Source organism: Gobius niger (genome assembly GCF_951799975.1).
Source record: "Gobius niger genome assembly, chromosome: 3".
NCBI classification, from domain to species: domain Eukaryota; kingdom Metazoa; phylum Chordata; class Actinopteri; order Gobiiformes; family Gobiidae; genus Gobius; species Gobius niger.
This window is the reverse complement of record NC_136854.1, coordinates 33,175,035-33,200,797: the sequence shown is the minus strand read 5'-3', so window position 1 is coordinate 33,200,797 and position 25,763 is coordinate 33,175,035. Positions and strand designations below refer to the sequence as shown.

General features: G+C 39.6%; 1 protein-coding gene across 4 annotated transcripts in view; it reads right to left on the bottom strand.

The window, feature by feature from the left end:
* The window catches only part of sorcs1 (sortilin-related VPS10 domain containing receptor 1), a 239,168-nt gene that overhangs the window by 17,060 nt on the left and 196,345 nt on the right, over positions 1–25,763 (bottom strand). For 3 of the 4 annotated variants that reach the window (XR_013792708.1, XM_079553285.1, XM_079553283.1), the window contains exons 15-21: positions 22,723–22,840; positions 17,432–17,565; positions 12,747–12,860; positions 11,040–11,211; positions 9,449–9,635; positions 4,126–4,259; positions 175–301 (exon numbers count right to left, since the gene is read on the bottom strand). Coding sequence is in view for 3 of the 4 variants with exons in the window: in XM_079553285.1 (XP_079409411.1) it covers positions 175–301; positions 4,126–4,259; positions 9,449–9,635; positions 11,040–11,211; positions 12,747–12,860; positions 17,432–17,565; positions 22,723–22,840 (986 nt within the window). In the remaining variant the exon portion in view is untranslated. The remainder of the gene's footprint in view (positions 1–174; positions 302–4,125; positions 4,260–9,448; positions 9,636–11,039; positions 11,212–12,746; positions 12,861–17,431; positions 17,566–22,722; positions 22,841–25,763) is intronic. The other variant, XM_079553284.1, reaches the window with a different exon arrangement.

Below are 25,763 nucleotides of genomic sequence, written 5' to 3'. Positions count from 1 at the left end.
AATCTGTTGTTTTTGTTGCAGGAGAAACAATACGATATGGACAGTATTTAGCAGTTCATATTTCAGTTTTCTCCCATATGTTTTTCATTTTTACTAAAACTACTAAGTATAATTGCAATTCCCCAAAATCTCAATTAGAAGAAACTGGCATTGAGTGTCACCATATGAGCTCACCGTGCACAGCGATGGTTTTCCTGTCTTGCATTATGCTGTTTCCCGCCGTCACTTGCACTGTCACCGAGTTGGCCCCTTCCTGCGGGAACGTGCACGCCACACTGCCCTCCAGAGTGATCAGAGGCTGCTGCACACACAGATACATAGGGAAATGAGTGGACAACATGTAGGGATGATCCTCCTATAGAGAGCCTTATTAGCAGCGCCTCACCAAGTATTCTGACAATGCTTGTGTCAGGTTACCGCCACCGATAAAGATAAATAACATTCTTATTGGGAGCAACAATTATGCATCTATGGTTTTACTCACTTATAATATGGGTCAAACCTTGGCCCAATTGCATACTGACTTTGTGTCCTTCGGCAAGACATTTCACCCGCCTTTCTACTACAAAAATGAAACATCAATCATGGGTTTAAATGACTTGAATGGAGAATCTTGTTGTTTTGTCTCATTTAGATTTTTTCCCCCGATCGAACTGAGAATACTTTGCTTGTCAGACTGGTTTTAACTTCTTAACCCCCGCCTGAATCAAGCATCTTTTCTCCAGTTCAGCTTTACCCAAATCTACGTATAAGCTTCTTATATGGCATACAAAATGAGGCGTAAGGATGAGGATGAAAAGTGATTAAAAATAAAGCAACAAAGCAGCTACAATAATGCAACAAATAAGCAACAAAACAAGTCAAAAATGTAATGAAAACACGATGAAAAACGCCTCATTTGTAGGTCTTTCAAATGAGGCGCTGCACTGGCCTATAGGCTGTTGGCTCCAGTCGAGAAGCTTTTAGATTTGGGTGACGCTGAACTTTAAGAAGTTAAAACCAGTCTGCCGAGCAAAGTATCCTTGGTCCGATCAGGGGGAAAAATGAGAAAACCCGCACAAAACTAGATTGATATTCTCCATACAAGTCATTTAAACCCATGCTTAATATTAAAATGTTATATAATAGTAATAAAAATAAAAATAATAATAAAAAAGTTTTATTTTTCTACGTGTTTTTTCATATGTATTTTTTTTCTCTATTGTGCACGTTTGTATTGTCCCTAGTCTTGTGTTTTTATGTGTTGGTGAGCCAAAGATGAATTTCTACCTAGGTAGACTATTCTACTCTACTCTACTCTACTCTACTCTACTCTACTCTACTCTACTCTACTCTATTCTATTCTATCTCGCTTGAAGTAATTAGTAAAATTTGTAAAAATGCCAAAGGGGCAAGGGCAATTTTTTTTTACCCCATTGGCAACCCGAAATAAAGTCATGTCAAATGTAGAACTAGATCTTAACTAGTCAAAAAAAATAAAAAAAATGTTATGCTCAATGTGAGACATTTAAACAAATCTCAATATACATTTTTTGGAGTGTAAATGTTAAAAATGCAATAACATTTTGTACTCCGACTAAAGCTGCAACTAACACAACTCCTATTCCTGGCACTACGCATAGAAAACAGCTTTGCGCCCTTGATGCTTCGGAGTCTACGGAGAGTTCCCTCAGTGACTCTGAGCCTGCTCTTGTCATCTTTCACAACTCCATTTGTTCTTCCAGGAGAGCGCGGAGATGCTAATGCCGCCGCGACTCATGATGGCACCATAGACCTAAATGTCCGTCCTTGTGGAAGGCCCCATGTTAGTGCTGAGCAAACACATTAACACAAGTGCAATTACGGAGACAGATCGCACAAAGTGGCACGTTTCTTATATAAGGCACGGTGCGTCGAGCGAGCGCTGCATCTGTTGGTCTTGAGAATTGGGATTTACGCTAGTTTCCCAGCAGCAAATGTGGCGTTTCAACAAACATTGTAGTTGTAAAAAGCTAGAAGGTCTTTTTGTATCATTATGGAAAAATAAAAATAAAAAATAACAGTTTCTCAGTAAATTTGTATGAACAGAAATAACCTACGACGAGGGTGAGATTTAGAAAATGGAGTAGTAATTTATTATGTGATGTAATACGTGCCTCTCTGGGGAAAACAGATGGAAATTAGCAACTGTGCAGAAACCTGGCACATGACTAATATCGTTATTTTCAGCAAGTTGGCACATCTAAAATGGTCTGCTTTTAGTGAAATTAATAAATATATCCTAACGACCCATTTCTGTGATTAACTGACCAGCCATTTACAATATTGCACTAAATACGAGTGATTCGCAACTGATCGGGACTCAGAAGGCAAAGTAAGTTGTTGTTTTTTGCATAACACAATTTGTAAGTTATTCAAAGTACAATGATGTTAAATAATAAAAAAAGGTATTTCAAGTAGGCTACATAAAAGTATATTAAGAAGGTGAATAAAACCGTTAAAAAATCAAAAACAATGTTTTTAGAAGTAAACTATTAAATACTGCTGATGTTCTCATGAAATACTTTAATTTGTCATATAGCCTGGATTTGAACATAAGTAAGTGCTTCATTTGTCATTGTGCAACCGTACAACAACATTGTGTTCAGGTGTTAGTCCTGAGCCGCAGCGACTGAGCCGCGCCGCCACTGTGGGCCAACCTGACCAGCATGTTTTTGCAGGTTTGGCCCTGTTTCAGAGCGTGGTGTCCTGCACTGATCAGCTCCTCCACCTCCTCCTTCCTCTTCCTCATGCGCAGCTCCCTCCACTCCACAACAGTCTTTTACCATCTTCTGGGAAGAGCGTAGCAGTTAATCTGGTTTATTCTCCAGTGAACGTCCATTAGCCAGAACAATCCCTTAGCTGTGAGTCTTGCCCGAATACCTCCTCGTTTGTCCCCTTTTTGTTTCCTGTAGCTGTTGTGACGCCTCCACTGTGCTGCAGGTGTGGGGGGTTTGTGCCTCTTCAGTGTGTCAGAAGAAGACATTTGTAGGTCTCAAATGTCTTTAGCTCATAAGCTTGCTGTTTGTTGGGGCGACGGTGGCGCAGATGGTAGAGCGGGTCGTCTCATGATCGGAAGGTCGGGGGTTCGAATCCCACCTCCTGAAAGTGCACACTGTTGGTGTGTCCTTGGGCAAGACACTTCACCCACATTGCCCCCAGTGTCTGCGTACATTGGTGTGTGAATGAGAGTATGAATGGGTGAGTGGATCCTTGCGCTTTACAGCAAGGATCCTGTAAAGCGCAACCTAATGCTTTTCCACCTAATGTAGGTGGAAAAGCACTATATAAGTTGAGACCATTTACCATTTGTTTACTTCTAAAACGTTGCTTTCTTCAGGACCATGAGTTCCAGATTATATGGACAAAACTGTGTTTAGTCCTGACTCTCGGAAACCACTTGGAGACTCCTCCCTGAGCCTCTCAGAGCCCGAGATGGTCCATATGGCTCCGGCATTTCAGATGCATTTCAGTATGTAGGGGTTGAGGAGCCAGAGGACAAATATCAAAATATCAATGGGCAACAGCCTTTAACAAAATTGTTAAACAAAACTGTACTATGACAGGTAAGTGTCAAGAGAGAGGCTCTAAAAATAACATGTTTAAGCTTCCAAAATGTTGCACCTTAGTTCTTCCATAAAATCTTAAAACAATGTATGTTCATATTTACAGGTGATCATATATTTCTATCATACATTTTAATAAAATAATCTGAGGGGAAAAAAAACATTTTTACAACAGCGTTCCACTTTTAAGTGAAACGAACTGTCCCCATATTGACCTAGGAAACTGTAAACTATAAACTGTGCATTGATTCACTTTAAAAGTTACTTGGGGAAAGTTTTGCGGCAGAATAAGTGATATCCACACCTCAGTGGCCATCAGTAATTAACTCTATGTATATCTGGCACCTCAGCGTTTTGCACAATCGGTTTCAAAGCTGATTAACAAGGCCAGGAGTTTTTGCAACCTGGTTCTGCGCAGAAATAATGATTGCGTATTTTAGAGCCGAGGAGTCAGCAACCTACTTAATTACAAATGGGCAGAGGTGCAAAGAGTACAGAGAAACGTAGGGAAACATGGAGAGAACAAAGTCTTGGGGGGTACCTCGGTGTTATTTCCAATCCACCATATGTAGGTGACCGTTCCCACTTGGCTCGGCCACAGCACTGCAGTCAGGTTCACCTCCTTATTCCGCACCGCCACAAAGGGAGCCGAGAGATGGATATACTCCAGCTGACCTACTCACAACACAGATGCACCACAGAGTTAGAGCAAAGGAGAAAAAAAAAAAAAACTTTACTATAGATACAATTCAGATAACTACTTTGTGTAAAATATAAACCACAGAATTGTGAAAAAAAAAAGTAGCAGGAATAGTGTTGTCAAAACAGCAAGAAAGTGTATTCAATTTGTGTTGGTGAGAAAGATGCACATTCGGGTGGTTGTGTGGCCCATGCATGATTTTCAAAGCAAATTATGTTGTGCAATCATAGCAATCATCAATATTTGTGTCCAGATGTTTTAAACACAAAGCACACCCAAAAGTAGAGCATATTTTCCACGCCTATCTATTGTTAAGAAGCAGCATATGTTGCCGTAAAAAGCCATTGTTACACAAATACAATATGGGACGCAAGCTAAAGAAAAACATAGGACAAAATGTACTTGCTGTTAGAGACATCTTTCTACTCCCCAGGACCAGTTTTAAAAAGAAAGGTTTTACGGATCTAAATAATAATATAATACAAATAATACATTTTTGTTATCATTTGTACATTTATTGGATATTTTCGTCCTAATTTTCCTAATGTAATACATATTTTTTTACCCAAAGTCAGGACCGGCCCAGGCTCTCCGGTCCTCAGATCAAATGATTCCAGGTCCTGGTACAAAAGGTGGGGCTATTGTTCCTTTGTGATCGCCGTGCCTAAACTGTGCACTGTGAACAGCCCATTTTTCAAACTGCCTTTTAATACTTGGAACGCACTGAATTATGTCTAGGGTGCTGTAATTCTGTGTTTTTAAATTGTTTTTATCTTCCTGTGAAGCACTTTGGTCCTCCTGGTGTTGTTGTAAAGTGCTATATAAATAAACATTGATTGATTGATTCATGGGGCTCTAAGCATTATTTGACTTGGGGACCCACATTAAACTTGTGCTGATTGAGCTCAATAATAATAATGATTGCATTGTGCTTAAGTTATATTTGCCATCGCTTACTTCTTGAAGGGATCACCTAAATTTAGCGAGTCTAAATGAGCAGAATTTCATGCTTAAGGGGCCCCTAGTTGCCTCGTGGGACCCCACGCAGTTGCCTAGTCTGCATTTAGGCTGGGCCAGCCCTGCCCAAAGTTTGTTTTATTGTATTTCATGTTTTTTGTGGGATATTTCAAGATTAAGCCCTTTTTGAACAAAGCTTTATTGTATTTTTTAGGATTTAGATTTAGTTTCTGTGGCTTTAAAGTGGTTCAATCATATCGTTTATCACAATATTTTCCGGACTTAAAATGTTGTTATTGTGCCAGGCCAAGGGATATGCATTTCAATCTAAACAAAACTTAAAGAAATAGGCCTTTAAGCACAAGTAAGAACTTATCTCAGTATGTAAAAACCGTGGCCTGTTCCTTAAAGTCACGCAAGGACTTGGCAAAAGTTCTGTATGGGGGTTGGTCTCAATAAAAGTATACCCCCATCTCGGTACAGGGAATGGTAAAATAAATTTAAGATGCCAACTCATGATGCGTGGGTGGTCCTAAGATAGCCCCAAAGAAAGGTACTTGGTTTCCCCTTGCACAAAGTACAAAGCCCTACTTGTGTCTTCCATGTGTGAACCATCGTAAAGTTGCCAGTTCAACTTTTTAAGTTTCATTCCATCTTCTTGCCATACCTCACCGTATGTTCTTTACCGACAGTGACACAAATAGAAGAAGAGCCATGGCTTGTTATGTTGTCGGCTCAGAAACTCAAATATAGACGCTGGGACGCGTTTAGGTGTGAGCTGCGAGTTCAGTATTCTCTGCTGCACTGGCGCCTGTGTTGGTTGCCATCTGCGTGTTATTTTTCATTCGCGTTCCTCATGAGAACGCCGCGGCTCTATTTGTACGTCTGGCACATAGGATTGACAGATTGGAGGGGGCAGCCGCACTCCCTGATCAATAAGTCAGCTCCATTACATCTGCCACTCGAACCCACAGGGGGGCGCCGGCGGTCAGCCTTACATATCACCGCCGCTGTTTTCGTATATAGTTGGCCCACGAAAAATCCGGATCCGCAAGAAAATAAGCCAACCCCGGTGAAATGGGATTTGTTCTATCTCACTTGTTTGTTGGGATACGCTCTGTGAAGAGATAGAGAGCCAAATGTGTGACTGTGTACATGCTGACAGTCGCAATCCCGCTCAGTGTGATAAAGAATGGGGAAACTGGGGGGGGGGGGGGGAGCTGAATGCATAAAAAACCTCAGAGAGACTCCTATCTGAATAAATGCGCATCACACGCCTTAGAAAAAAGCAAGAATGCAAGTTTGCGCTGGTGTGATAGGCAAACTGATGTTAAAACATATTGGGAAAGTTTTGCAAGATATCGACTGAGTATTCAGATTCACTTTGCTTAGAATAGCCCTTACATAGTGCATTTTTATTTATTTTTAATGGACAGGCTGGCATACAAGGGCTACATGTGGGAAAAAAAACATTTTCTTATATAGATTATGCTTCCTTCCAACAAAAAGGAGCACTTTCAGCACTGTTAACTTATTACTTCCCAGCACCATGACGTTTTGGACAACAGTATCTCTAAATGTTAGAGGCAGACGGCATGTTTGTAATTGTCCATATGTGGTCATGTTCAAAGCAGCCAGAGGGGGAAAACAAATTATGAATATGTTTCTTTTTTCTAAATGAAGATACAGCGACACGGAGAGTAGCAAAGTAGTTCAACCATAGGAATCACAGAAATGCCTTGAGCTAATTGAGCCTGTTCCTACAAATGCAAATACAAATAAAGAGGGAGGCAAAGGCGCAATACTAACATATGGGGAGGTATGTTTTGTCCTTTTCATGGCATCTTATAAGATAAAGTTTAGTGGCCATTGGATGTGTATATGACCTCACAAAAAGCAAAAACTGATTATGAGTTAGCATTTAGCTCGGAGAACACTTGTATAACGCTAATTTGTATCTTAAAGGGATATTTCAGGATTTTAGACATAGGGCCTCATTTCCTAGTTATCCAGAGTGTTGTTGATTTTTGGAGATACACATTTCTATGGTATCAGCGAGCCTGCATTAAAAACAGTCTGACCCAAGCACAGTGCACCTGAGGCAAATCACTTATAACGCCAGACTAATGATATAAATGTCTGTGTCGATAGAATAGTTTTTGAAATATAACTGGCCTTGCATCACATGAATGATCACATTTTCAGGGACTTTTTTCTATCAGATCACTCCGCTGCTGTGTATCTTACAACCACGAAACTGATGCTGCTCAAATATAAGTTATTTTAAATGCAAAAGGGTTAAAAAATATTCTATCGACAACACAGACATTTATATCGTTAGTCTGGCCTTATACGTGATTTGCCTGTGGAGTGTGTCAGACTGTTTTGAATGCAGGCTAATGCGCTAGCCTTGCACTAGCCTAGCGCCACGAAACTCTTCAAATATAAGGACTGCATTAATAAAAAAATAAAAAAAAAACATCTCCAGAATCAATAACACTCTGGATAACTAGGAAACGAGGCCCTATGTCAAAAATCCTGAAATATCCCTTTAAGTAAAATCTGAAAAGGTCTGCACATTCATTAATGACTTCTAACTAGGCTTTGACCTCCAGTGTTAATTTTGTCGACTAAAATATTTAGTCTTAATTTTAGTCAAAGTGATATTTTTGACAACTAAAATTGGACTAAAACTAAATTAAAAGTTTAACATGAGACTAAATAAAAAAGAAAAGGAGAGACTAAAATCATCCAAACTTCTATTGACAGTTTGAAAGAGCCTCAGATCATATAAATTCACTGCCAAAGGAGCAGCTCTGAGCTTTGTGTTGTTGTTGTTGTTGTTGTTGATGGAGCAGCTCCATGAAGCAGAGGACCTGATTAAATATGATTATAATGAATATTATAAATGCAAAGTCGACTAAATTCGTCTTAAATTTAGTCGACTAAATTTACTTGCAATTTTAGTCGACTAAAACTACACTAAAATTGAAGATATTTTTTTGACTAAAACTATACTAAAATTGAATTACATTTTCATCAAAAGACTAAAACTAAAACTAAATTAAAATATGTCGTCAAAATTAGCACTGTTGACCTCACCTAAATGTGGTCGATGGGTTGAGAACAGCTGACGACATCTAGATCTTTCATAATGTGCGATGTGTGATGGCTAATGCTGACGGCTATAGGAAAAAACATTGAGCAGGCTAACAGACTGAAAAGTCTCCCGGACTAGCCTACTTTCTGTCTGCATAGTCCGCCAGAAAACTGCTAAAAAGAGTGGGAAAAATGCGATTCCTATGAGAGGTTTTCTTCCCCCTCAGCGAGGCCACGCCCCCTTGTATGACGTGCTGCCGTCTGTATCTATTGTTACACTTATAAATACCACGCCATGTGCATATCAAGCAAGCCAATTTGTAGTCCCAGAGGCTATTTGAAAGCTCATTTATTTATGACAATCAATGTTCAAAGAGATAACTCTAATGTGCTTCTTTCCCCGTGCTCAATTTGTTTCAAGTACCAGTAACGTACAAGTAAGGCTTCGAGAGAGTTTGTGAGACTTATTTATTTCAACATAATACAATGTACTGGATCCCTTCTATGTGTATTTTCCATTATGCAAATGCAGTCCTCACTTTGCATCCAAGGCCTGTGTTCTCCTCGATCGCGTCTCTTCTAATCCCTGACTCAACGCAGGCTTAAGGCGCATGTCTCTACACATGTCAGCTAAACCCGCAGCTGTGATCTCAATAACCTCCACTCTTTCAAAGTTTATACTCTTTTTTTTGCTTTTAAAAAAATACAAATTACCTCAAGGGTTTTGTGAGACTGATGACCTCTCCATCTTACGCACAAAAATCCTTCAGGTAATTTGTATTTTTCAAAGCATACACATAATTTTACCACTACTTTTTAACAGTGTTCCCTCACATTATTTTGTGTGCTGCACTGCAAGTTAAGTGGCGTCTTAAAAACCTCTTATTTGAACCAATGTTGGACATAGCATGCTGTAACACAACGCATCAAGCTCATCCAATGTACCAGCTATGCCCACATGCAAATGGAATACAACATAGTGAAAGGGCTTTTCAAATCTGCAGCGCAACAATTTTCTTTTGGTTCGTATTTTCAGTGAGACAAATATATGTTGAAACAGGAAACTGACATTGAACAACATTTATCTGTCCAATTTCCACAGACTCACATGTGACGTGCAGGTAGAGCACAGCCGTCTCTGAGCCCAGGCTGTTCTCTCCGGTGGCGGTCACTTTGTAGATGCCCACGGCTTTATAAACGTGCCTGATGCCCTCCTCGATGGAGCTCACGTTGGAGTACGTTACAGCGTGTCCGTCCCCAAAGTCCAGAGTGATGCTCGTCCTCGCACCGTCGCCCTGTGCAAGAGCATAAGCAGGATATGGATCTTATTTTGGTTTGTTTATAATTCAATGGTCTATTGATGGCCCTATACCTGAGAGTAGAATCAGGTATTGCTCACAAATAATGAATGGAATTATGTGTAAGTCTGAACAATAAGTTGTGGTCCAACCTCATTCCTAACTTAATGCATTTCTAACTTCCCAATTTTAAACAGGGATGACTTAAACATTTTTCATTACTTTTAGAAAGCAATACTAATGCTGTAATGATTGATAAAAAGACATTATAATTACACTGCCGGACCAACAAAAAAGTTGCCATAAAAAAAAAAGATCCCACGCTCTGATAATAGGTTGGACCACCTTTAGTTTTGACTACAGCACACATTCACTGTGGATTCTGCAATGTCAAAAGATTCCCTACACAAAGCCTTCTCGAGCACATCCCAAGAATTCTCAATGGGGCTAAGATCTGAACTCAATTCTTGGGCCAGATCTTGTGGTGGCGCACAGAGGGGCGCAGGCTCTTGGTGAATTATTTTCCCAGTGGCGGAGCTATATGCGGCATTCGCCTCCGCCACTTGTGAGGGGGCGTCATAAGAGGAGGTGACTGCACTGATGGCACGCTGACGTTCATTTCCTCGTTTACATTGCGCTGCCTTGTGTTCTTCCTTAAGCCTCAGGCTCTCACAGGTCAAACAAAAAAATAAAAACACCCCATCGTGAGCTAAACGATGTTAATGTCTCGAGAGAGAAAGAGCTACAGCGTCCACTGTGGCGCGGAACGGCCCTCGATTGGCATGAACGACAAACAAAACAAATGCACACGTTCACCCCCCACTCCCCCACAACCCCTCTACCAGCCGCAGAGTCGATTTGGTTGGAGAAACATGTGTGTCTCCACCCACTTAAATGTGCTAAGTCTGGAGTGGCAAGATCTCTAAGTGCGCTCCTACTGAGCGCAAAATGTCATGCTATCGTCTGCGTTTTGAGACACAAGATCGGGCCCCTTGAGTCTTTCACAATGTGAGTCTGATGAATCCTGGCATTGCCATCTTTGAATGTGCCCACACTATCAGGGAAGAAGAAATTCATTGTCATTCAGGATGTTCAGGTCAACAACTCATCTCATTCTTTGGTCACATAATGTTGCTCAACCTCGACCTGACCAACTGCAACAACCCCAGTAATAAAATTAAAATGTAATTTGTTAGTCCTTTACCTTATAAATTATACTTAGGGACCAGACTAATTTTAACCCACTTCCAGAAAAAAGTCAGGCAAAGGGTCTTTAACCGTTATAGGGCCCTACTCTAAAGTATAGAAACCAATCAGACTTTAAAGACTAGTATTTTTACGTATTGTCATGAAAGCACATGTAGTAACAGTATAATAACAACCAACATGATATCATCCCACCTCCTCCAGGAAGACGAGGAAGGTGACATTGGCTCCTGTGGTGGCGGTGTGGGTGCCCTCGCTGGTGACCAGGTGCAGACCTCTGGGGGCCTGCGCGGGACAGGGCTGCCTCCGCGCCGTGTACTCTGCACTCACCCCCGCAGTGCAGTTATTGGACACCACCTTCCTGTAGCTAAACACACAAAACGGAATCATACTCATCCTTTTTGTACCATCCAATGAATCAATTTTACCTGATGAAAAATAATAGATTTTCTATATTAGTGATTACAGATTTAAAAATGTGATATGTTTGTATTACATATTACTGTAGCATTCCTTTCATTTCCTTTTCCTTTCGCTTTCCTTCACTCTCTAGTGTTTTGTTTTGATGATATTAAAGGTGCACTATGTAACTTTTTATGTGGAAAAAAAGTAGATATTTGTAAGTATTTGACTAGTGATCCAGCGGCTGTATGAGTGGTCAGCATGGCGTTTTTGTTTTACATCGCAGTGGTCACTAGGACGCTCCAGGATCTTTTTTATTCATGTATTTAAATGCTCTTGTAACTCAAGTTACTTGAAATGTAATGACTAATATATTCCTGTATTTTGTGTAAGTAATATGTTATATTCCTTAGTAACACATTTTTCTAACTCGGTACTTTTGTAATACATTACCCCCAACACTGGTTATAGTTATATTACAACTAAATGTAAGCTTTTCTTTGACATATAATTTTTTCCAAAACTCATCTTCCTAATGTATTATTGTAGCTTCATTGTGTAAATAATGTCTGAAAACTTTACACACTGTAAGTACTTGACACAGGTATAGTATGCATTGGTTGGATTGAACTTTATTTCTGGTTTGGGGGCAAATAGTTTTCCCATTTATTTAGAGAAGAATAACTTGTACACTCCAAGTACTCACTGTTATTCCTATTTATCAAACTAATACTGTAATACTGTACTTAGAAATATTTCCATACAAAGGTCATCGTATACAAATCATTGCATCAGTTATGGCCATAATACGTAAAGTGGATTAGGATGTTCTCATGTCACTGAGATAAAGTGTGTGTCACATTCAACGGTAAGTTTAATTCATATCATAATCAAAATGATCAGCTTACAAAACAATTTTATGTATTGGCCTGCTCTCCATTATCAAATGCATAAAGGTCTACGAAATGAACTTGTCAGTGTTTTATCCTTCATTAATCAAGTCCTCGTGACAGCCTCCTCTTTGGTCATAAACTACGACTTTTCAACAGTGAGCCTTTATGAACTGCATTTGGGCCTGATTCAAAAGTCATTGGCTTAGAAAAAAAAAAAAAGGACGGCTTCATCTTCACTCCATCGCGTGATTAACTCTCCTCAGCGGGTCGTCATTGTTTTTGCTGAAGTGGACGTTTGATTAGCACAGCCCACATGTCCCTCTGTCCTCCTCTGTCCCGGAGAAACCAATTACCGGGCCTTCATACAAAGATGGATGCAGAGTTGTGAATTGTGAGCTTTGTTTCTTCAAAAAATAATAACAAACAAATAACTTTCAACTTGTAACAGATTTGTATCTCAAACTGAATCCAGAAGTTGCCTCATTGACTCTACACCGTTTCATAAAAAAACGACTGATCATCTACTTGTCTAATTTGCTCATTGTTCTTAAAGTTTTGGAGTAGCAGACAGGAGTTTTTTGTTTGTTTATGTTTTATATAATCTTACCCGGTGCTGTTGAGAAAAGTCATCCCTGTGGTGCAGCCCCTGGACGTGGATGACGTGTGGAACCAAAAGGCCGAAGCGCACTTGCCGCTGGTGCGTCGTTCAAATCCATAATCACTGAAAAATAACGATTTTTGTGGTAAAACATGACTGCAACATGATTTTATTTTACATTCCATCAAAGGTTCTGAAGCTGTCATCTCTACCGGCTTGCTTGGTGTTTCGTCTGTCCCCTCAAGAGGCTTTGTCAGTCACTAATGATTTATTTGGCAGCAGGCTGAGTTATACCGACTTAGTAGAGCAGGGTTAACCTTTTCATTGGATCCACCCGTCTTTGTTCTAAAAAAGCTAATCTCGACTAGTTCAATAGCCTGAATGATTTCTGGCATCAATAACCTGGTTTCTGCCGGTTAACTGTCCATTGTCAAGGTAACTGATGAGGTAAAACCCCTCCCTATTGGATCATTTGTCTGCAATAGAAAACTCCTGCATGACTGGAAGCTTACACAAACACCTCCGCCACTGTTGATCCACTTTAAAGTGATAAAAAGTTGAAGTGCGGACATGATTAGAGCTTCTCTATTTCCCCTCGAGCAGCTGATACAGTCCTTTTGTGTGAAATCAATGATGGTGGAAAGAGGCTATTACACACAACTGCACTCATGCCTTAGTGCTAAATCAGTCTGTGGAAGCCGCATCAGCCCTATTCAGCTGTTTGCTGTGTACAATAGATCAGTGTTTCCCAACCAGGGGTACGGGAATCCCAAGGGGGACACAAGCACTTAGGGGGGTTCTTAGAATGATTTCAGAAGGGAAAAACAGAATAGCATTTCATTAAAAACCTCCTACCTCTCACCCGTCTTAACCAAGGACGTTTTCTTCTCTCAAAGCTTCTTAACTGGAGAGCAACAGTGTAATGCCTCATTTAAAAGCTAAGATCTACAAGCCAGTGTGTTTTAGTTGCTTTTTCATAGCTTTTATTCATTGCTTTTTGGATGTGTTTTGATCGTTTTTCCCGCCCCACATTTTTGTAGTGTTATTTTTTCCACATTTTTGTCTCTATATTGATGCTTTTTTTCAGCTTTTAGGCTTGGGTAATGCCAAACTGGAGTTCTACTTGGTTCAGGTGGGGGTTAACCTCTTAACCCCCACCTGAACCAAGCACATTTTCTCCAGTTTGAAGAAAATTCCCAAAATTCAAAAGCTTCTTGAACAGAGTGTTAGAAAACGCAGCAATAGCAACAAAAACAAGACGAAAACACTTGGGGGAAAAAAACGATGAAAGAAGCAACAAAAAATCGTAAAAAAAAAAGAGTCAGTAAAGAGACGAAAACACTTATAAATGTGCAACAAGCCAACAAAAAAGCTACGATCAGTTTTGTAGGACTTAGCTTTCAAATGAGGCGTTACACTGGCCTATAGGCTGTAAACTCCAGTCGAGAAGGTTTTAGATTTGGGTGAAGCTTAACTGGAAAAAATGTGCGCTAACCCCTTAACCACCTTAAAAGGTTAGACAGGCAGAAACAGACTTGAATTTGAAAGTGTTTTAAACACTGTTTTTAACACTGTTAAATACTGATAAACAGGAGTTCAGTTCAGCACTTCCTAAAAAAATCAGCTGTGAACTTGAGATAAGGACTTGGCACATTAATGAAACACTCAAGGGGTACACTAGATGAAAAAGGTTCACTGATCACAAACTGATATAATAAAATGGAATTAAACCACACTATATTATTATACTGACATACTCAAATATGCAAATGTATTTGTTACTTTTTCTTTCATAACATTATAATTCTTTATTTAATCAGTTCTGTTCTATTATTTATTTACAGAGACATTTTTCCTCTATACTAGATATTACGTATTTGCATCGGTCAATGCTGCTGGAACAAAGGTTGACCAAAGCCTTGGAACTATAAAGGGTTTTAAAAACTAAACCCTGTTCATTATATTGAGAATGGAAAATACACCTGAACTGTATACAAAATATAATCATGTAAAAATCCGAGAAAGAAAATGGGGAGGGACCGGCACATGACAAAGACAGATCAGCTCTTTCTGAAGCGGCTTCAGTCGCCGCCGTGATGAAGGCGACGGCAGTGACACTTAGTTAAGGAATGACTGATGCCCCTCAGACGCAGACAGATGGGACATGACTTCACGACTGCACATATTAAAAACAGAGAACAATTTCAAAAGACCATGAAAACACGCCGGGTTTATGCGCTGCTTTTAAAAGCGCAGCAGTTGTTTATCCTACAGATTTAAAGCCCGGGCCTCGCTGCTTCCTCCAAAATGATAGGGACAAATTGGGCCAATTAATACAACGCGCGCACAGATGGAAAAAGTGTGGTGATTGTTAATGAAAGCTATTACGCCTTTGATTTATAGTGAACCAGGCCTCTTCCAAGAACCGCTTCACTCAAGAGACCTGCAGACCCGAGATGCTACGATAGAATTAATTTACTCAGGTCATTTTGCAGTATTGGGGAAACTGGTTAATGAAGAGAAGGTGGAGGGAAATGCTGTTTTGACTATTTGTAATCTTATTTATTTATTTATTTATTTATTTATTTATTTATTTATTTATTTATTTATTTATTTATTTATTTATTTATTTATTTATTTGACAGGGACATTGCACAACAAATGTGTTGCACAGACCAGAGATAGCTACAAGCTAATTTTCATCTGTAGTCCCTGGGCAGAGGCAAAGTGACAGCAGGTTTAAACAGTGACCAATGAGCATCTGACTTCAAAATGCAACAAAGTTAAATTTAGGTTAAATGTTGGTGAGATGAATAAAAGCAGCCTCTACTTTGTCTCATAAACATGTTGATCTAAAAATTGTTAATCCCTAACTCAGTTTTTGATGTTTTGAGTGAAAATGATTTTACATTCAACATATTATAAAGGAAATGTCTAAATGACTAGACTGTCTTTTTTATAATTTAAACTTTTATTCCACTTGACTCATTTATTCATCTTTTTATTGAACCCAGGGGCGGTGTTCTGGGCACGTCCCATCGCCAGGAGGCCCCAGGGAAGACCTATAGGACATGCTCGAGGGACTAAACATCAGTGTTAATTTTGACAACATATTTTTATTTAGTTTTAGTCTTAGTCTTTTGACGAAAATGTAATTCAATTTTAGTCTAGATTTAGTCAAAAAAAAAATCTTCAATTTTAGTCTAGTTTTAGACTAAAATTGCAAGTCAATTTAGTTTACACATTTAGTTGACTTTGCATTTATAATACTTCTGCTTCATGGAGCTGCTCCCACATGAAAGCTGTTCCTTTGGCAGTGAATTTACATGATATGAGGCTCTTTCAGACTGTCAATAGAAGTTTGGATGATTTTAGCCTCTTATTTTAATTTTTATTTAATCTTATTTTATTTTAGTCGTAGTGTCAGTCTCATGAAAAACTTTTAATTTAGTTTTAGTCCAATTTAGTCAGCAAAAATATCACTTAGTCGACGAAATGAACACTGCTTAACGTCTTAACTGGTCTGGGAATGCGTCGATAGAGAAGTCTCGGCATCCGGAATATCTTTTATAGGGAAGACGTGGTCCCAGAGGGATCCTATTGCACACCTCTTAACCCCCGAATTCAGCAAGTGTGGTTTCTCTAGTTCAGCTTTACCCAAATCTAAAAGGTTACAGCCTCTGGGAAAGAGTAATGCCTCATTTGAAAGCTTAAATCTACAAGACTGATCTAAATGGATCTTTTTCCTAATGTTGCCACTTTATTGTTACTCTTTTGTTGCTGTTTTGTTGTATGTTAGGTCACTTTTTCATCCTCGTTTTCCGCTATTTTGACACTTATTTTTTCAATAAGCTTTTAGATTTGGGTAAAGCTAAACTGGCATTCATTATGTCCTCAATATGTCTCGTTATCAGTTGTTATTCGTTATTATATTTGAACAATACCTGATACTGAGGGGACCATTTTATACCTAGTGTCTTGTCCATAGACTGTATATATAATGGACAGCTTCTCCTCACTCCTCCCGTTTACCATAATGACCACGCTCGTGGGGGAATTCATGGCAGATTTACAGACTCCCCCTCCCCAGCTCTGACGAAGCATGTTCCTAAAAAGGACATAAGGGCGGGATCTTCACTGTAGACTCGGCCCTTGCGTGGCGTGTAGCTCGCGCTGCTCCAATGATAACAGTCCGACCCTCATTAAGTACGAGATTTCTAAAATTCTTACGAAAACCAGCCTAACTAACCCAGCGTTATCACAGGAGGAATATCTAGCTCTAGATTGTTCCAAAAAAATTGGTTTGTTGTTTTTAACGTGTGTCTAAAGTCCAATGCTTTTCAATGGAGGACCAGCGGCGATATGGAGGTACTACAGCAATGGCGGAGCAATGGCGGCCTCTAGTGTTGCATTGGTCTTGTCTCAGGTGGGGGTTAAGAGATTAAGGGAAACTGGCAAGGAGAACTTGCAAACTGCACTTAAAGGCCCCATCTTCCCAGTGTGTTGAGAGTGTTAACCACATACCAGTGTGGTGCTTTGTGTTGTATTTTGAAATACATTTGAGCCAAGCACATTTTAACAACGTATCTTAGTTTGGATCACACTGAGAACTTTTGGCTTCGCTGGCAACTGTCTCTACTGACTGCACCAGTACTGAAAAAGGAAAAGCAGCACAGTTGTAACAAGTGTCTCACCACTCAAAGTCTGCCTCAGTGCAGTCACACGGCGCAGACGACATGGACAGAGCGAACCTCTTCCCCATCACACAGCGGGACATCGACTTCAGCTTCCTGTAGATTCTCTTGGCCCCCATCAGGCACGGCTCCCCCTGCAGTTGAAAAAATGCATATATTTGTATGAGAGGTGAGTCACATAAAAGTAGTGCATGTGTATGTGTTAAAAATGACCTGCTTTTCCCGCACTTGTCCCCATAAATAACAAAGACATCCACCGACAACTCGTGTGAAAAAAAACATTGCCTCCTGCTGCAAAAAGTCTTGTCTGAGTCACCGCTTCGAATGAGCGTGTTTTTCAGGGTTTCTTTTTTTTTTTTTTTTAAGGGTTTGAGATGAACAAAATAACACTGCATCCGGAGAAGCTGCCAGGTCTATATCCATTTTTAGCTCGTGTGGGAAGTGAATATGAAATGAACTCAAAACAAGATGAAAAGATAACCAGCGGCAAGTTCACTCTGCGTGCATTAGGTGTCACTAGTGAGATGTCAAAGAAGCGGCGCCGTCTCTGTAAAACTATGGACAGGTTTCCAAACGAAATATGCAGGATTCTTGAGGTGATATTCATGGGTCTTCATCAGTAATATATAAATAATACGTTTCGCCAGCTTTAATTGTACAGTAGTTCATTTTAGTTTTAATATCGTTTAATACTAAATTAGACTAATATATTGTACTTTTGTAGTTTGGTTAAATCCCTGTGAGCTCCTGATTTAATCCAGGTCTTATTGCCATCTACCTTGGTATAGCAAAGGGTTTAAAAGTATTCATCTTGATCGGGGATTCCCAGACTTTTCAGGCCAGGACTCCCAAAATCACCATGTGAATAAACCGAGACCCCATTGTTAAAACAAACTAGATCAGTGGTTCTCAACTGATGGGGACTGGACCCAAAAGTGGGTTGCAGGACTATTATTAGTTGGTCACGAGCCAAACAATTGTTTCAATATTTATCAACTAAAAGGCGCATTGAGTTGCCTTGTGTACGAAATGCGCGGTATAAATAAAGTTGCCTTGCCTAAAAAAAATAAAACAATTGAAACGCCTCCTAAGTTTGATAAAATTATTTAAAGTTGTTTTGAGAATTTCAGATTCATAAGGATTAAATACAGTAATAACATAAAAAATATCTAATTTCCAGTATATACAACACGTCGATTTCTTATTTTGGCCATGGCTCCCGGCGCCATACCAGCTGAGAAGAACTGATGTAGATAATATCATGCGGAGGAAAAAAAAAAGATATATATGTATTTTATCTACAGTGTCTGTGTCGGCTCTCAGTCATACAGGAGTTCAATAAAGGTTCTTGAGTCATCTTCTGTACACTGTAGTTGAAGTGTAGAATGTTTCGCCTCTCATCCAAAAGGCTTAAGCTCAGCCCGCGGACTGGATATAGACCACTGGGTGGGGTTTAGTTTGGTAAGTCCGTCCCCTCAATTAACAGCTGCTCTCACCTGTGGGTAAACGTCTTTGTAGTTCTAAGTCCTAATGACCTAACTCACACCTGAGTTTCAGTCTGAACGGCCCTGCTCTCAGCTGATCACTGCTAGTTACATGCCTATTGATCTGACCAGGGCTGGGTTTCTCTAGGCCTGGGGCGCAGGAGGTTACTGTACAGTGGGGACATCTAAGTCCACCATTCCTGTTCATGGAGGGATTTTGTTTCTTCACAAAAATTGCTTCTTTGAATTTCCGTTTTTCTCCTCGTTTAGTTCCCTTTTATTTCTGGTTCGATCCCATTCAGAATTGTTCAGTCCTGTTTTAGTCCCATTTCAACCTTGTGCAAGTTTAGACCTCCGCGTCTTTCAATGCCCATTTCAGTGTTTGATATGCAGACTGTTTATCTGTGTCACCGTACGGGACTAATGGCAACATTTGAAAAAGCATTCAGAAAACATCCTTGTATCCTGTCCTTCATCTTGTCCTCAGTCTATACTGTTATTGTGCAACACTGTGAGGCAGCTGCTGTTGAGGTATTGGCCTTTACAAACATAAATTGATTTGAAAGAAGCCCACACATGACTTTACATGATTTGCAAATCCGGCACTCCTGTCTTCTCCTCACACCCAGCACTTTCCAAACTAATGTCTTATTTTCCTGTTTTAGTTTGCCTGCATAGCTGTACCCTGTTGCACTCCCTTAGCACCTCCTGTATAATTATCCCCGACTCATGTCATCTTTAAAAGCCTCACAGTTTGATCACTGGCCCACTGTGAACATATGGGAGTCCAGAGCAATTACTGATCTGTGATGTGAATAAAGAGGCGCTCCTGCTTGGCTTTTGGCCCGGACAGGTTTGAAGAGCTTTGGGATGGGTCGGATTTATGCGAGGAGAGGAGACTTGCAGACACGCTGCGTAAATAATCAGGGAAAAAGAGAGACATGAGGCTATCGTCCAATAATGTAAAATATGCCGAGGATCATTACAATAGTTGGATGAACAAACGCGTGTATATCGGGGCCTTGAAAGGAAGGGACAGGTTCTACTTGGCCTTGAAACAAACATGGTGAAGTGTCTTGCCCAAGGACACAGTACAAGACTGATCCGTAGAGATATAAGTTGTGGATAAGGTTGCAAAGGGGCTGTCAAACTGTCAAAACGCTTAAATAAACTATGATTTGGCATTTTCCGTCGAATTAACAATTTGTGAACAATTTGTTACCCATTAATAATGTTCTGTAACATAAATGTCACGCCCCAGATCCATACACAAAGTCTGTTAATGCTCTTTTTAATACTGGGACAAACGGCAAAGTTTTATAAAATGATTCTGTTTAATCACACTGTGGTTGGTTCAATTCACCTCTCTCTATAACACAGACTCTGGAAACAGTATAATATTGTAATACTGCCGCAGATGGACGCAAACATGGAATGAGTCTAATCCATTTCCAAACACTCTTCTTCGTATCTTTCAAACACCTAAAACACCGTCCTCTTAAAACCCTGGTGCTCAGACATAATGATGATTTAGTTGACACTTTTCATCTCTGCTGTGACATAGTTCAGATTAGAACTATCAAATCCGATTGATAGTTATAATCAATCGGATCTGCAGTTTATATGCAGAATCGCTGCATATAAACTGCTGCTATTCTTATGCTGCAGTTTATACATGCTGTTCGGTCATGTGACTTTTGAATACTGAAGTAGAATTATGCACTACTACAACATGTAACAATATCTCTACCGAGGATAGAAATGAAAGACAACTGATTGAGAGACATTTTTATTTACTCATAATCATTGCTCAAGAACATTCGTTTAAGTGAAGAAACCAGTGAGTCAGTGTTTAAGATGTTAGCATGCTACCGGTTAGCATTTAGCTTCAGCTCAGCGCTGACCTCTCCAAGTGAAAGCCCTGAACCACACTCCAAACCTTGGATACAACATATGACATAGGTCAGAGCTGAGCTGTTACTGTAGTATTTCCTCAGTGTTCATAGATGTGAGCCACACATGTGTTCATCGTCTTGAAGCCATTGACAGTTGGTTAACAGTTGCTAACCAGTAGCATGCTAACGTCTTGAGCAGCTTGTGAGATCAATAAAGGATTATCTTATCTCATCTTAAACACTGACTCAGACTGAGACTCTGTTGACATGACAAACTATAAAAATCACAGAGAAAGGATTCCTGTTTCCTCTTTTATGTGTTAATTTAGTCTTCAGAGTGAAGCCACATTTCTTCTTCACAGAAACATGCATCCCTGGGGTTGTGTTTTAACTGTTATCTTCTTGAGCAATGATTATGAGTACATAAAAATGCCACTGTCACTCAGTTGTCTTTCATTTTCATTCAGAATAGAGATATTTTACATGTTGTAGTACTGCATAATGCTACTTTGGTATTCAAAATGACCGCTGGAACTGTGTGTGATGTCATTTGAAATGCATGTTTCTGTCTTAGCCTGTTGAGACCAGAATGATTCCCCTCTATACAGGCAGTCAAGTTGCAATTGTGGTTTTCTGGCCAGACACACCAGGGGGAAATGAAAGACCCCCCCATCCATCCCATTAACACTTGAATTACCCCCAGAGGGACTACGGAAAGGATTTATTAAGGTAAACTAGTTACTTAGTACTGCTTTAATACCAATCTATGAACCACGCACGAGAGAGAGAAAGAGCGTGTCTCCAATCTGTGGTAAATGACCAAAAGCACATGATGATTCATAATCCTGCGCAAATATTAACACAAAACCACTAATAACACCACATCAACGGCAGACGCCCGGCCTTCGCTGATTGGTTGACTCCGCTTCCTGTTTGCTTGCGTATGTACCCCTGTGGGAAATGGAATTGACGCTGCGGTGACCACACTTACCCGCTGCTACAGTGGTGAGTCTGGTTCCCAGGCTATATCTGTCTATAAAAGAAGTAGCCTTCAGTTGTGGTAATTCCCTGTACATTCTCAATAATTCCCATATAATCCCGTTAATTCCCGGGGTTTTGCTACCCTAGTTGTGGAAGTATAATTACGATGGGACATTATACTGACATTCTGAACATCAACTCTACTGTTTGAATTTTTTGTCTTCATTCGGCATTTGAATGTACATTGTTTATTGCCTCAGATCCACTTATGCAATGTCTTAGTGTTATTTCAACATTACACTCTTAAGTACAAACTAATAAAATAAGTAACATCACTATAATAATATCAATTACAGGAAGATTGTCAGAAAAAGCTGATATGTAAGACAAATGTTTTATTTCAAAGTCCAAACTAGAATGTAAGCATCTCTAAAACAGGACTAACCAAAAACATGATCAAAACATGATGAGGCAAGAGTTATCCAGGTCTAAATTAAGGTCTATGGGTTAAAAATGACTCCCAAGTTCATTGTCGATGACTTTTTGAGCACTGCTTACAGGACATCAACCACCACAGTTTGCTAACCAGGCTGTATCAAGTACAGTGACACAGTACTACAAATCTTCTCAATCAAAAAGTTGTTTAAATCAGGCGTAAAGTTAATCACTGTCTAGTCCCTTGTCAGCACTATGCAAACGCCAAACTGATGAACATATAATCTGACCAGAAGATCGAGTGCTCGGATGCTGTGCTATATCTTATGCTTACCCAGCGGCCCAATTTAAAGATTTGAACACAAACTTAAGTATGTGTCACTTTAAGCTCTGCTCTTATGTTCAAACCGAGCGCAGATCTTCTATATTCCCCTCTCCATCTGTCCCGCTCAAAGTGACGGGCCGGCGGAATGAAGAGTTTGGGCAAGCGGTGTACCTGGTTGTGGAGGTGCCAGGTCTGATAGTCTGCCTCGCTGCATCGGCGGTTGAAGATGGACCTGAAGTCGATTTTCACCAGCTGCCACTCAGAGCGATGACTGACGTGGCCAAAAATCCTGCGAAATAAGCACAGATGCACAGGCTTGTTATGAAAGAGTGTAAAGTTTGGTTGTTTTCCATCCAGATGTTGCTTTACATGAAGAATAGATGCAGTGTTTCTATTCTAATATAAACAATGTAGGTTCAATGGTGCTGTAACATACAGATATGTTTTTGTAATATTTGGCCAATTAAAATGTTGAAAATCATAGCCATCTGGAATAAAGTAGGACTTCCCGATTTTCAAAACAAGGATCTAACATGAACGCAATTGTTTCCTGAACTGGTTTGAGAATATCTTCCCGTTCTACATAAAATAAAACAATTTTGACAGAGTTCATCTGAGTTGCTACTCAGATAAACCCTGCAAAATTGAATGCTTTTTCAACGCCATTGTAATTTTAAGGTCACAAATGAGAAAAAACTAAATAAATCAGTGCATTTATGGATTCTCATCATTTGTAACCATTCTATTAAACAAAGGAATCGAGAGATCTTTCAATATTTAATTGGTCGCAAAATGGAGCACCTTTTGAGCTTTGTCAAGCTGACAGAAAATGTTAGAAAAAGATGTCATTGAATCATTGAATGAGTTTTGTACCATGTCTCTCTGTTTTTGTATTTTAATAAAAAGAATATCGAACAATGTCATTCTTTAGTGCCAAAAATACCATCTCATCTTAGAAAAATGGCTTGAAATGTGTTTGAAATAAGACTTTCAATGCTGATTTTGAGTAGGTTTGGGCTCGTCTTGAAATAAGATTGCCAATGGAACAAGCATTCATTTGCTTGAAATAAGAGAAATTAACTTGAAATGAGACTAAAAAAAGTCAAAGGCAAGAAACATCTGTCTAGTTCCATTGGCAATCGCATTTCGACGAGTCCAAACCGTCTCAAAATCAGAATAATTCAAGCACTTTTAAAGTCAATGTTTGTCTAAGATAATATGACTCACTCATTTCCCATTGACAAAACATGGTTGGTCACTTCCTGTCAGTGTCCAATGAGGAAGTGAAACTACAAACATCACAAACATGGTCAAATTAAAGAAAACTATAGATATATAGATACAATTTTGAGCTAAATCTATGTTTTAATAAGTGTGTTATGCACTTTAAGTCCTAAATGTGGCCACAATTTTTCCACATTTTTCTTCTTTTAAACCTGTCAGAAATCTAAAATTTGTACTAACACAAAATTAAACCTGGCCTAAAGCTAACAACAAATGATCTCCTCCACCCGGCAATGATGCACTACAGTTTGACATCCATGTGCTGAATAATGAGTCCAAGAAGCAATGTTTTTTCCAATTGTGATTGTTATATATGTCTAATAAGATAATATAAGATAAGATAAGATAAGATAAGATGGTACTTTATTGATCTCACAGATGGAGAAATTGCATAAATATATAATAAATATAAATATCGAGTCAACAACAAATGAAAAAACAACATATACATGTCTGTGAACAGCAGACAGCAGACCCATAGCGCCGTAATGGCCCTGATATTAGAAAAAACAGTCATGTATGTTATCCAGTTAAGCTGACACAGAGATTGATCAGCATGCACTTCCCTTCCTCAAAGCGTGCGGTAATCACAATGGCTAACCAGATAAACATTCCCTCCCGCCTCAGATGGAGTGGGTGCGTTTTTGCGCACTGACCGCCCTCACCGATCATACCGCAGCCTATTCATCACAATCACGCTGTCAATTAGGCTCCAGGCACCAGGCCGTGACAGGCACTTACAGTAAAAATGAGTACAAATTGATAAGAAAACAGTGCATGATGGCATTATGAAAACTAATGGCGTGTCCCTTGTTCTGTGGTCGCGGCAAAACATGGGAGAGCCGCTAAAACTCTATCTATCTATCTATCTATCTATCTATCTATCTATCTATCTATCTATCTCTATCGGACAGGCCACCATTTTTCCTGAGATATGTTCTTACCTGAGCTTAGACGAGTTGATGTGTACCTGTCTGGTCTTTGTGCGTGCGCTCAGTCACCCAAAAAGACCAAAGGTGTTGTTAGCATTTAGCCTCTCCTCCTGTCCAAGCTCTTCCACGTTTTCCCTATTTAAATACGGTCACGTGAGTTGTTACACGATCCAAGTATAGTCACACAGATTTAAACATGTCCATTTTTTAAGTGGATAAAAAGGGTACTATATTGAAAGAAGTGAGAACATCTTCGGAGCACTTCGACGTCCGCGCAGTGACGTGAAGATATTACTGCGTGACATATTTAATTGTGTGTGACTATACTTGGATCGTGTAACTACTCACGTATTTAAATAGGGAAACCGTGGAAGAGTTTGGTCTCTTCTAAATTCACTCCCGTTTGGCCCCATAAAGGAGGAGAGGCTAAATGTTAACAACATCTTTGTTCTTTTTGCGTGAGTGAGCGCACGCACAAAGACCAGACAAGTACTCATCAACTCGTCTAAGCTCGGGTAAGAACATATCAGTATGGAAAAACGTTGGCCTGTTCCTTTTAAGAGGTGCGTGAGACAAAAAAGTTTGGAAACAACTGCACAACACTGTACTCATTATTTATTCACTCGGTGTTGGTAAGCCTCTTGACATTGACTGACGGAAACAAGGCTGCCTATCTGCACCATTGGTCTTCCGGCACTCACACACGCTCTGAAGTATTTGCAAGTATTTTTGAGGTGAAGGTTAAGTATCCATTTCCTGTAGAATGTGTTCTTACGGATTGTGCGAGTATCTTAGCTCTTTAAAAAAATCCAAAGCTTGTGTCTTTTTTTTTTTTTTTTGCCTTGGAGATAAGAGCTTAGGATTTTAAAAGCTCAGAGAAGAGTGGCATGAAGTGTTTGGAGCTCAGAGACGCTGGATTTGCATTGTGATTGAAACAAAACAGCAAATGATGCGCTCGGTTTGCCCCAAAAAGTACACTTTCCATAGTATTCTCCA